General features: G+C 43.6%; 3 protein-coding genes across 3 annotated transcripts; 1 reads left to right on the forward strand and 2 right to left on the reverse strand.

The window, feature by feature from the left end:
* Positions 1–6286: 6286 nt before the first annotated feature.
* PHALS_06595 (hypothetical protein F443_02517) lies at positions 6287–8865 on the forward strand (the record flags this gene model as incomplete). The annotated part of the gene is made up of 4 exons (XM_024719911.1): positions 6287–7219; positions 7283–8292; positions 8362–8524; positions 8587–8865. 4 exons carry the CDS (start codon positions 6287–6289, stop codon positions 8863–8865), a joined length of 2385 nt encoding a protein of 794 aa, XP_024585163.1.
* Positions 8866–8870: 5 nt separating this feature from the next.
* Positions 8871–9960, reverse strand: PHALS_15175 (uncharacterized protein). The gene has a single exon (XM_036407227.1). It carries the CDS (start codon positions 9239–9241, stop codon positions 8954–8956), a length of 288 nt encoding a protein of 95 aa, XP_036263472.1. The 5' UTR covers positions 9242–9960; the 3' UTR covers positions 8871–8953.
* Positions 9961–10400: 440 nt separating this feature from the next.
* On the reverse strand, positions 10401–12802 carry PHALS_06596 (RAS signaling inhibitor ST5; the record flags this gene model as incomplete). Its single annotated transcript, XM_024719914.1, has 6 exons — positions 10401–11093; positions 11153–11533; positions 11595–11662; positions 11730–12183; positions 12245–12680; positions 12735–12802. 6 exons carry the CDS (start codon positions 12800–12802, stop codon positions 10401–10403), a joined length of 2100 nt encoding a protein of 699 aa, XP_024585165.1.
* Between the last annotated feature and the right edge of the window lie 647 nt (positions 12803–13449).

Here is a 13449-nt window from a genome sequence, read left to right on the forward strand (position 1 = left end):
TTCGATTAATGTAACATGGGTTGAAAAAACCTGTGGAGAAACGTAGTGATTTGCTTATCGCAAATTGAATTTGTGGCTGCGGTCTATTCCAGTATCTGCGCGCAACTGCTTTGAGAGATATCCTCCACAGCACGAATCAACCGTTCCGTCTGACCATCTGCAGATAGATGACTTGCAATTGGTATGGCTTATGTGGTGTTGAGTGTTTGCCTAGCTTCGCTGTAATCCCGGACCACTATTCAATCGGTCGCTACCGGCAAATCATGTTAGCGAACCTCTTTGCCGCGGAACAGCTGGGCTAAATTCTCACTGACAGCGGCGAGATGGCCCGCAACTACCGCAATGCCGATGTTTCCTAACGCGTCATTCGCTTGGAGCAATCTTCATCCTATTAACATTACAGACGACAGGGAATGGCCGACGTAGACTTGGTGAAGCCGGATCCGAGTGCGTATGAGGTTCTCTTCCACAGCCATAAATACCGCCTGTTCTGCTGCACCACGACGCCATTTGATATCCCGTCAAGGAGTTGTGCCATCTCGAGAGAAAGAACACTGTGCTTATGCAAGAAGTTGGCCGGGCCTGGATACTCTCTTTAATCGTTTTGGAACAAAGGCACTCACCGATCTACAAAAAAAAACTTTTTCACTCTTCCTGCAGGTCCTTTTTTGACGAAGCGATGTAGCGATGAAGGCTCAATTGGCTTGAGAGGAAAACCTGTCTATGTGGGCGAATACCTTGTGATAGCGCATACATTCAAGTATCGTTCGCAATTGTTCAATTTTGTTTTTAGCATCCAACGCTTTATGTTCTGTACAAAAATATCGTCTAAATAGGGTTTGTGCATAGCCACGATCTGGCCTGAACAGCTGTGTTACTAGAAAATTAAATTCAACAGGGTTATGAGACAGTCGCCATGGCATGATGTGCCACTCCCATACCTCTTCGCTTGGGATGCACACCGCAATAAGAGCGAAATAGCTGTCTCTCATAAGCAGTCAAATTAATTATCAGCCAGGATACAGCATCGAACAAAGTGCAGTTGGCCATTCTACACTGCAACGAATACTTTCACGACAGTAGCATTTGTTCCGTAACTATGATAAAAACATATGATCACCACATGCCGTAAGCAATTCGTACATAAAGAGTCAGCGCCGAGTGGGAGATAAAGGTTTCACCAAACCGTTTCCGTGCATCGCACAGCAAAACATCCTTAACGGCGTCACACTGTTTTATTAGTACGAGCCAATGCAGTGTAGCGAAAAAAATGATTTTGGAAACTTGGTCATGACACAAGCCTTGATCAAAGGCAACACACGTGGCGGATTTCGCATCACCACCGCGTGATTTCATCCAACGAAGGAAAAAAAAGTTCTGTAGGATCATTGATGTTAGATGCCCCAGTACTCGCACTCAGTGCTCTGCGAGTGTGCTCAAACACATTTATACGGGACGAATGAGAAGCTTAGCTCCTCATCCGGTACCAACGCGCCAATTCGACGCGCTCACTGTTTTGCCAACTCTTATAGAGAAATTCCAGCTGCACCTCTTGTACCTCCGCAAGGAGACGGGATATCCTCGGTCAATTTCATCCGCGAATGAATAATCGTTCTCGCTACTTATCCGTGGGACTGCAGACTCCACACAGTTGTCTTGTCGCACGATATTGCTGGCTTAGCAGAGCCGAAAACTTGTAACAAGGACAAATCATCCATTTAATGATAGGGGCCTGACTCTTCAGCTTGCGCTACCCTCTGGGATCATGACAAATACCCAAATTTTCTTGTCTCATCATAAGACCGCGGCTCATACGCCGCTTATAGCTTCCAAGCTATGTTCGATGAACCTAGAAGTGTCGCTTTTGGTATTTTCAGAAAACCCACGCCCTGCACGAAAGCTATCGCAGATTCGTGACTGATTCGAAACAACATTAATTTGATTTTTGCATGCAAGAAATACGAAGGTAATTAGCATCCATGAGCATCAACACGGTCACATCTAGTGCTGCCGAATGTTTCTTGTTAGTTGATACATCATTATCGTTTCTTACTTCCGGCGGAGGTGGATTCATGACTTGCCAATGATCCACTTTAGGGAAACTGCGTGGCGCCTTGATCCGTGGCTCGTTGCGTTCCAGCCGCGCCATACATCAATTGATCTTTACGTCGTTCCAGGGCTGGAACGAGACAAAGCATCATGCTGCTGGGGTTCTTAAACTCCACTTGATGCCTTACTATGACCTATAATACTCTTACCAATTGCCCCATCCCAAAATATATCAATATCGCGTCCCTTTTTGGCACTTTACAGCCTCGTGTACTGTCTAATATATTACAGCCTGGCATTTTAAGAAAGTGCACAACATGTCGAATCCATTTGGTCTTTCCACGATGTACTATGCTCGGAACGTTGAATGTAAATACAAACTATCCTGAACCGAGGGCTCGGTCTCGTTTAGAGATTGTCACTTGAGGGTTAGGCCCAACATATCACGATCTCGATGAGATATAAAATAAGCCAATCCTTCATTCGGAGTAGCTTCGACGCCTACTGGATCTCGATGAGATATAAATAAGTTAATCTTTCCTTCGGATGAGCTTTTACGCCTACTAGATCTCGACGTTTCCCGACAATGTGTTTCTCGGACGCCCATGCGTGAAAACCCACCATTCGCACCTCCCAGAGCCGAAAATGAGACAGAGAGGGCGCGAACGTCTATCGATAAACGCCTGTAAGAAAATCGAGCTGTTAGAGACATTACGAGATGTCTGTCTTCTTTCTTAGCATGGCTGAGATTCATTGTCTCTGCTGCGCTCATAGAATTTACGAAATCAATTAATTTGCTCTTGAAGCACGGATGTTGTGCTCCTCATTAAATGGGCAGCAAACCCCTTTCTCGACGGAGGATGGATGCGAAAGGTCTTGGTGCGACCGGTCTGAGCATCTGTCAGAAGATGGTCAACGATGAACATGTTCAATCTTGTGTCAAGCACCAGAATTGAAGTAATCTGGAATTGCTGTAAAGCGCGATATCGATTCGACGTAATAGCTACCAGCAAGCAATGTTGACGAAGGCCTTCGTCGTAAACGGCTTGGACCTCTCAGGTCAGTTTATCGTTAATAGCAGCGAGATAAACCCTCTTGCAAGCGGTCCACAAAGTCTGCAATACTAGAATAGCCGAACGCGTCTTCGAAATACCGCAAATTCAGCTCATACTATGGACCGCCAGTACTCTGCCGGATCCAGCAAGTTGACCAAACATATCATCGCATGCAGCGAATATTTTGCCCCTTAACACGTTCCGCACATACGTATTCGGCTACTCATACGTGATAAGTCACCAAGAATACTTGGCAGTCACTGAACCTTGTGTCTCGAGTCTTCAAATTTGTTGTTCTCCAAAGAATTCGATTGCTCAACACAGGTTGCGTCAGACCCGTAAGCTGTTCATATTGCCGTATCGAATCGCAACGTAACCATAATTGGGACGACGCGAAAGCACATCCGCCACCGTTTTTAGCCTTTTGAAGTCTACACTCCCTCAAACGTGTACTTGACATAAAGGGATAATTTTATCACCATTCACGGTGAGATCGGTGGTGACGACATCTCTGCGCGCAAAGACGCACGATCTGTATAGAAGTCTGTAAAGAGGTGCATCCTGAGCTCAACGTGAGAATCATTCATTCCAAATAATCCTTGTACTAACAAGGTAGTTTTTTAGCAGCTTTCAGCTTACGAAACCCAAACGAAATCACGCGTTCGAGCCCACTGGCATCTGCAAATAGCAAAGTGCAGCCTATTGCAAAGGATGAAGCATCACAGACGGCATGGAACGGCCAACGCTGATCTTGAAAGACCCAGAGTGTTGGCACGCATGAGGCTTGCTTTCATAGCCTTAAAAACCGCCTACCACATGACAATTTGACACCTATCGAAAGGACTGGTAAGCGGTCGTGCAATTTTGACATGGTTTACACTGCACTTGCGCAAGTAATAGTGAGCCGGGCTAAGCTACTCCAGAAGCACTGGCCAGATAGCAATGTTTTGCCGTCGCGTGAACTGATTGCATGCCGGCTTTCCAGCGACGCGACACAAAAATATGGTTATTATCGGTACCAAGGACACAATTGTCTGTGATGACAAATAGCTTAGTCAAGTACATAGTTTCGAGCACCTGCTATCCACATTCGACTTCTTGTAATCTGTACGACATGGACAAACCTATTGTCGCAGTATGTTCTCTTCCCTTCTCTTTAGGCGCGTTGTGTCCTGAACAACTGTGAGATTGGCGTCGCTACGTGTTTTTCCCATGCCGAAGGGAATTTTTATATTCGCGTAGCAGACGACAATGAGACATCTTATAACACGCGCAGAGGATGAGAGTCGCTGGTGCAAAAAAACTTCCTGTTGTATAATCATCCAGTCCCAGAGCATCCTGCTCAGAATATTCACCGCGGTGAGAAGAAATCACTGTCTTTAAAAAGCTGTTGGTGGTACCCAATAAACAGGTCACAGGCACTGCGCGAATTGCAACCACCACGCTATTCTGCAGCACATCCTTATTAAAATTCAGCGTTGCACCAAAATCGTTGCTGCAATTAGCATAATATCGATATGCAATATTCGCCACATGACGTATACTTTTGACAGAGAAAAGCAGCGCCGAGTAAGATAATTAAGTCATCAGAAAAATTGCTTCGTGTTTCGCACGGAAGATAGCGTCAGCGATGTAACATGGCTATCCAGCTCCTCGTACGCAGTAATACGCAAGTACTCGCAATCGCGAACTCATCCTTGACGGATGATTAGTCTAGCTTATCATCCGCTACCAACTGAACTGTTGAAGGTGTAGCATTTTCTTGCACATATCCGGGGGGGTATAATTATTTCCGCTCTTATTGAACTTCTAACGTATTAATTGAAAGGGACTTACAAACCCTTGAGCTATCTTGGTCGCTCTATTTATTGGCAAATAATATTTCTCACCCCTTATCTCCTGATCTTCACTGCTGCACGCAGTGATCCCGCTACACGGTAGTGCTGACGACCTTGCGTGGAAGCCTGACCCCTCGTTCTGTTTTGCCGAGAAAAAAGGGCACGCAAAACGCAGATGTTTTGTACTACGGCAGATCGATATCTGGTGGTATCGCTAAGCTGCTGATCCGCTATAAGACCTCTATCTTCATCTTCAGCATGATTGAGCTCCATTAGATCAGGTTCACTCGTCAAGCCTCCATTTCAGCTTTTCATTGTGTTTTCATGGCGCGAAAGTTTTATCTCCGCATTGATGTGAGGCGTGCATCACTTTGTAGAGTAGATGCGGAAGGTCTCGGCGCAAGTCACAGCCGATTGGATACTCTATGAAGATGGTTACCTTCTACACATCCTCAAAAGGACCCGATAACATCAGGGCGAAAAGAGTCGTGAGCCCCCGAAAAGCCATTCGAAATCATCGAACACACCCGTTACGTCTGGTTTGGCGGTACGAATATCCGAAACATCTGTCACTTTAAATAAATTGTAACAACTCCTTTACCGAGATACTACACGTAAGCACTTAGTCTTGCGCTCGACACTCTCTCTTGAAGATTGCAAATGCGAAGCGCTATCGCTCCTTATGAAGCTAAGCCGTATTCGTGTCTATAACAACCTCCCTCATTTAGTTCTACGTATCGGCTCTCAGTGACCAGGACTCTTAACATTTGCGTCCTCACAGCGGAAGCAATCTGTTTGGTAAACGGTGCCCAATTGGGACGCTCCTGGACATGCTTCACCTCTGCATCCTCAAAGCTGACTAACGCCTTCAGGTGTGCAAATACCGCTTCCAGCCCTTGAAACACTGGTTTGCTGATCCCATAGGGACCCATAAGCTTGCTAAGCTTATCTATATGTGGCACTCAAAGTCCCATTGTTCCAGAGGATCCAGTCCTTTCACGACTCGGTCGTGAGATAATCTACAATGCTACGAAGCTTGGATTAAGAGTCCACTTTAACAACGCACAAAGGTTGAGTTCGCGCGCTTGTTCGCTGAGCGAACCCGAGATCCCTCAAGATTGTTAGTTTACTTTGCTATATCAAGTGTAATGTCAAAAGAAAAGATTCTAATACTAAATACAAATTTTCTATCTCTTAAAGTAAATTGCTTAACCAAAATTCCATCTACTTCAAAAGTACTAAACTTAAATAATGAAAATTCACAATATACGTCTCCATTATATTAAATATGTAAATCAACCCAATATTGGCATATGGTGCATTAGTTTTTTCAGTCATACCTATATGGCCACAGTGCCCCTGCCACCGGAATGGATTGTGCGTGTGTCCCGCTCGAAAGGCAAATTATACTACTATCATATTCCTACGAAAAAAGTGCAGTGGTCACGCCCCACACTTGAAGAAGTACATGCAGCAAATGCGGCGCAGGATCAATCGAATAAAACAGTTGACAGAGATGGGAACATCAAGCGTCAGAAACTCGATATTTCTGATGACACATCAGTTGTCAAGCACAAAACCAGCGTCTTTCAAGCTCTCATTGCAGCTGCCATGCGCGTCGGTACAAGCTATTTAAGCCATCGGACAAAGAAGACACTAGAGTTCACTCCGTGGCCGCATCAATTAGCAGCAGTTGAGAATATCATAACAGCCATCCAGACACGAATGGTGTCAGCCAAAGCAATGCCTACAAAGACAGAATGCTTCTTACTACAACACAGCACCGGTGCAGGCAAGACGCTGACAATATCGGCGCTTACGCACCAGCTATTGCTCGTCAAGGACGCTGTTTCGATGCAATTCCATACAGTGCTAGTCATGTTGGATCGCGTCAAACTGGATGAACAAGTGGGAGATGCAGTGGAGATGTATTTGCGTCGCAATGGGATTGATGAAGTGCTACGAGCTGAGAGCATCAAACATCTGGCCAAGGTATTGGATGAGACGACGATGCAAAGCCCACAAAGAGTGATAATTACTACAACTCACAAGTTGGGACTCCTTATGAAAGATAATGTGATGCTGACAAGATTGCTGTATCGTCGGTCAAATCATACGGTTAATGCTAGTACAATAGATGATAAAGCTGAAACGAAGAATATTTATCAGCGAGTTGCGATCATCACGGACGAAGCCCACCGATCCCACTCATCTTCTACTCGTAATGCTATCGAGACAGTTTTGCAGGCCGGAACTGGCATTCGTACCCAACTCACGGTATGATTACATTGTTGAACTTGTTTATCATTACGATTTGCGTAACTATAACCTCATGTATAGTTTATTGGCTTTACAGCAACCCCAAACAATGTTGCTCTTGAGCTTTTTGGTTCTCAGACAGAAGATGCTTTTAGCCGGCCATTTCATTGCTATCCGATTTCAGCCGCCACAGCCGATGGTCGCATTATGAACGTTCTTGAAGACTATACTTGTGTGAGTTGCAATGTGGAGACGTGTGTATTTCCCCAACAAATCAATGAGCTACTTGATAAAAATCTTGGTGCTCGACGCCGTCTCCTTGACCACGCAAGTAACGATGTTGCAGTCTTGAAGGCCAAGGCACTGATAATGATGGCAGACTTTGAAACTATGAAGCAGAAAAATCCGAGGATAAAATGTATGATAGTAGTTCGCAGTCGTGACGACGTCGTTCGCTTTTACAAGATGATCACCGCATTTGTGTTCAAGCGAAAGCTTGGCTGGAACTGCTACGCTGCTTTTAGTGGCTCTGTAATGTTGACCGATAAGTCCGTCACTGAACAGACGCTAAATCAACAGAGTGTTACCTTAGCCGTAAGTGACATCGTGATTGTCTGTGATAAACTCGACACGGGTTACAATGAGCCTTTGCTTGCGTGCATGTACGTTGATCGCTATTTTCGCGCTAGCACGCACACGGTACAGCTTCTAAGTCGTTTGAATCGACGTCATAAGCATAAGCCCAGCGTTCGCGTTTTAGATTTTGCAAACCATCCGGCACAAGTCCGTCGAAATTTTTCCGACTTTTGGCGAGAAAAAAAGCTTTTGGTATCTGCTACCGCCATCGATGTAGTGGTTGAGAAGGAAAATGTTGTGACTGCTGTTACGATTCTATGTGACTATTTGTCAGAGCTCTGTGCTTGTCCAGTTGACATCAAAGACATTCGCGTTTTTGTTAAAGAGCGCGTACTTTTATTGGAGCGTGATGCATTCCAACAAGTGCTGGATGCACTTCGTTGCGCCGACATAGCTTATAAAAGGCTTGAACAAACTAGTTGTGCTGATTATTTCGACTTTATTGCCCCGTTTAGGTGCGCTTGACGTTGTACAAATGGGTTTACGCTGAGAAACTTGTTTAATGATTTGTTGTCAAATTATAGTTACTGTTTACTACATGAAATCAGAAAGGAGACTGAAAGTCACATAGTGACAGTGGAGGCAGATGTTGAGCTGTCTCTGAATGATGTTATGAGTAAAATGTCGGCTCGTGTTCAAAGTTACTGCAAAAGTTTCTCTGGAGCGTTGTATCCCCAGTCGCTTCAGGTGCGTTGCGAATACCATGTGATTTAAATGTCTACAATATTTACGGACTGACGATATTGTAGGACCGTCTGGAATGTGGTGTGATATATCAAAAAATGGTTTCATGCTTGCTTCAATTCGGGGAACTGGAGTATTATGAAGCTTTTCTCGCCTTGAACGCCGATCGGAATAAGCGACAGACGTTGAATTCGTGTGCTGCTACTCAAGTTGTCGAGGCCAGTTCGAAATTTACAGTACCATCTGAATTTACGGAAGGACCGCAAAAAATCGAAGAATCGCGATTGACAGCACAAATTCGTGCTCTGCGACACGATTTCATCAAAGTCATGCATGATACCTGAGGCAACTCTTCGATATAAGATATAAGATTGTGTGTGGTCACTGAGAGAATGCGTTGGTGTCAGGATTCGAAGAAATCGACAAGTTTGCTCAGTTCCATACCTGCTCTGTGGTCAGCACAGCACTATTGCTTTCGCAGTTGAAGTAGTTCATCAATCCCTTCCAACGATCGATACCTGGTGCCAGAATTCTTTTTACTAGTCTGAGCATTGTGCCAAATTGCCAGGAGACGCTTTTTTGAATGCGATTCAGACGAGCACTCGAATTCTCATGAAAATAACTGAATTTTAACAAGCGATCTATAATGCCGCTGAAGATTTTTGTTTTACATGGTAAGTATATAGATGGGCTAGACTTATCGATTACAACAAATCGCATTTAAATCGAGCATAGTAATGTATCATCTCGAGAAAGAAATTGTTCTCATAGATTCTTAAATCTTGATAATCCCACTGCATTTTTCTAACTCAATATTTCTTTTAATGGTAGAATAGAAAAAAAGTATACATGTGAGCTCGACTTTTAGTATGTGAGTAGTCCGATCACATCTGTTCTGTAGGTCAGCAGATCGCGATTTGATATCGATCAAGATGAATGAAACAGGAGTTTTCTAATAAACCCTTCGGCTTTAAGGTTTGAAAAAAAAGCTGCCTTCCAAAAACTAATAGGCATGTACAAAGGCTATGTCGTCTCCATACTCATCGAAGCAATCTGCCTTCTAATCATTGCATAAGTTTTAGTAGTTTGGCTGTAAAGATTGGACCCAAACAGCTAGCATTCGCGTTGTCAAAAATGTAATGCTGGAAATGCAGCCGATCGGGTATTTTGGCGTGTTTTAGGCCGAAAAAGATCAACATCCGATTCAGTTTTCTCCACAAATCCAACATTGAGATCTAAACATCACAACTTCACATTAGTCTAATCTTCTCCGCCCAAATTTGTGCTGGTGGTAATCTTGTCAGTCTCAGTCTCAATTCCCCGAGATACACATAGTGGCACCTGGACAAGCATTGGAGTGCAGCCCTCAACAGCAAGATATAATCGTTTCTGAACTTCACCTTCCAGCAATTTGGAGATTAATAATGAATGTGCGCTTGTGTTTTTTATATTTGGCAAGAATAGGCAAAACCTTATAATATCAACCAACATAAGCATGTACCCACATCGGAAAAAAATTAATTGTGAATTCAATGACCAGTTGTAGATTATCGCTAGCCACAAGTTTGGCACGAATTACCTGCAGACATTGAACACTTAAGGTCGAGTTTTTTCAGTCTGCATATCAGCCCTGACGGGCTGGCGTCTCTAACATTATTTAAAATACGACGAACCTGCAGAATATTGCTTAGGTCGTAACTCTTAAGTCACCACAGATGATTATAAAACTTGCCAGAAGGCCAACAAGTCTGATCAATCTCCGGGTAGGAAATTGAATATGTGCTGGGAGACTTGTTGAAGCGTTATATATTAAAAAATTGTGAGATGGGCATGAACCAATTCTTAGAACCAAGAATAATATCTTTCGGCTAACGGAGAATCAAGAATCTGTTAAAGTGGAAAGCTGTAATGGATCGACAAGATTCGGAATCGCAACTTTGCTGTCTATGATATAAGAATTTTCTGCTGACTGTGAGCTGCTTCGTGGTAGTGTACTTACGCCTCCCATTGCGATCTGAAACAATTCAATGGATGCTGACTTCAAACCATTCTTATGAGTGCTGACTGAAAATTTTGTTGTGAGAGTTTCATCGCTTATAGTCTGGAGAACTGGATGCTGCTGGCTACTGTTCTTGACAAAGGGTGGAACAAACTGGTCGTCGTGATACTTCTGGCACATTTGGGTCCGAATAAACTCATTAATAAACTTCATTTCACTAATGTCAAGGCAGTTTCCTTTGGCCCGGGCTCGATGAACTTCTTCTGTGGAAGTACTTATGCTAATTAGATGCTCAATATGTCTCCGGACTCGATTGATCACGAGGTGCACCGACAAAGGCGTCACGACGTCTGGAGGTGTGCTTGCACTAATTGGTCCCAGCATTTGCTTAGTAAATCTTGTGAGATCACTTGAAAGATTTTCCGATTCAGGCATTCGAAGGCTGTCTGCAGCACGTTCATCTTCAATGTGGCGCTGTACACGATCTTCCGTTATATAGAGAATACATGTGCCCTTCATACAACTAAATTCTCGAGGAAGCTCAGTTACACCGCAAATGAATGGAACAGGTGCCTGCAGCATGACAACTAGGTGAGCATTTTGTATCAGTAAAATACCCATAACAATACTACCTCCATAAACTCATGCATTGACGGTGGTAGAACGCTAATCAAGGGTCCAGCCCATACAAGTGGGTGCAACAGAGACGCAAATCCCAAAGTAGAAGAAGATAGGAGCGGGATGTCATCTGATACTACAATAAGTTTTGTCTCAAGCAGCAACAGGCTCAAAATCCAAAGGACGCGGTCAATTGACAAGTGTGACAGCAACGACGAGAGCGCCCACTGTAACAACAGCGCGACTTTTTCATCTTGATCATATTCATTGTGCGGTCTTGTCAGTGTCAGCACCAAACTTGGAGATGGAAATACGTCGACAGAAATTGACGATCCTTTTTCAGGAAGAGAGACTAGCTGAAGATGCTGCAAAATGTCGTCAATGAAGCCCGCATGCTGTAACAAGTGTTGGTTTATGAGATTTTGTTTTACAAACAGAGCAAACGAAAGATCTCACATTATCTGTCACGATGCTGCTCAATGGAAGGCTACCTGCACTAAGTTTTAAATCATTTCGCAAATGCTCTGTTATAAAACAACAGGAAATCGTGTCAGGTTTATTTAACCAAAGTGTTGCTTGAGCACACCTTACCATAAAGGTTTCTCAAAACAGATCGAAAGAAAAAAATGAATGGAATTTGCGCAATGATACAATAGCAAATTGGCAGCCTCCAATAACTTTCGTCGTCGCTGCCGCTCTGAAAACTAAGCGTTGCTTTCATACACATAGCATACTGAACACTCTGGCCTTGCAACCCCCCGCCTGAGATTAATAAGACAAAAAAATCTCCTACCTCGAGATTTGGACTTGCATTTACATTCGCGTTCGTACTCTCAATGCCATTTGGAAAACAGAAATGTTCAAGACTCTCAGCGTGAAGTTGACTCGTTGTAGGGTACGCAAATGCAACTGTTGCTTCAAATACGTTTTCTCTATGATTCCAAAAGTTGCGCATTTTAACATCGAGCATATCAGGGCCAATCACAGCTAGATAATCAAAAAGAGCTGGCCGGCCAGACGTGCAGACATTAGTTTGATCCTGTCGCTGTTTTGCACCGTAAAATTCATAAGCGGAACTCAGGACAGAAATTTGGATACTTTACTACCTCATTGGTAAGAGAGTCACCTCTGCAGTCATCGTTGATATCAAGATCGGAAAGTTCGGCTTGTAAATTATGTTCAAGCACTTCTAGCGAACAGTACATGTCGTCAAATAGTTCGTGATCATTGCTAATTTGATCCGTATAGCCTTTTGATCTATTCGACTGGGCAACATCAATGCCGTTGTCTTCAAGCCAGGTATTGATTGCTAGGTATCGCTCCATGTCCAAGGTATTGACAGCACACTGTGTCCTAGGTGATCCACTAACAAACTGCGACCGACGACGTGCGTGCCGTTTATTGTCACTAGCTGGCAATTTTCCTCGACTAGAACGATTACTTGACGAATATAGAGGAGGTGTATCGACATAACATCTATCAACTAGAGAGGACTTATGCTTTGGGCTCCATTTTTCACGAAGATGATTAATTTGCTTGACCCTGGATAATAAAGGTAAATTTTCAAGTCTTGTAAGAAATTCTTGCGAGTTTTACCTGCCCATGCCACTGAAAATGGATTTCTGCTTGCTGATGCTGCTTCCGTCTTCCTCACTTTCACTCATAATGCCTAATTCACGGTGTTCAAGAGGCGGACGGTCACGGTTACAATTTCTAGTTTTTTATCATTGAGCATTAAAAGTATTCACACAAGTTAGATCACGGACTTAATATATTTAAAACCATGAAGCACCTACCATACAGTTCTGGCATTAAGTGCTGACCAGGTAAATAATGTTATGAGCATTCAAGCCGCAATTACTTTACGTGGGCTTTGCATATGCCGAGATCTATAAAAGACCGAATGGGAGCAATCATGAAATCCCTTACGAGCAAGTTAATAAAGAATGGTTCACTTACCTGAGCAAATACACGACCAGCATGACGAAATACATTCGACGATTGATAGTGTTTTCTCAAGAAAAGAAGACTCGATCAAAATGACAAAATACGGTCTCTCCGAATAAAATACCCTCTCATTCAAATATTTTTCCAATTTATGAGATTGCGCCCTCCAAATATTAACTTGCCACCGCTAACATCTCGTGTTACCTTAGCTAACACACTCACACCATCATCGAATCTGCGAGAGATTTGCCGTGCACCTCACAAAGATAATATCGAGTCTCCATGCAACAATAGTGGCCATGCAAGTTGCACGTAGAAAACGTTGACTCTCAGAGTCTGCGTTAACAGAGATAGGTTCGCGCGC

This window comes from Plasmopara halstedii, assembly GCF_900000015.1.
Source record: "Plasmopara halstedii genome assembly, contig: Scaffold_3060, whole genome shotgun sequence".
NCBI classification, from domain to species: Eukaryota; Oomycota; class Peronosporomycetes; order Peronosporales; family Peronosporaceae; genus Plasmopara; species Plasmopara halstedii.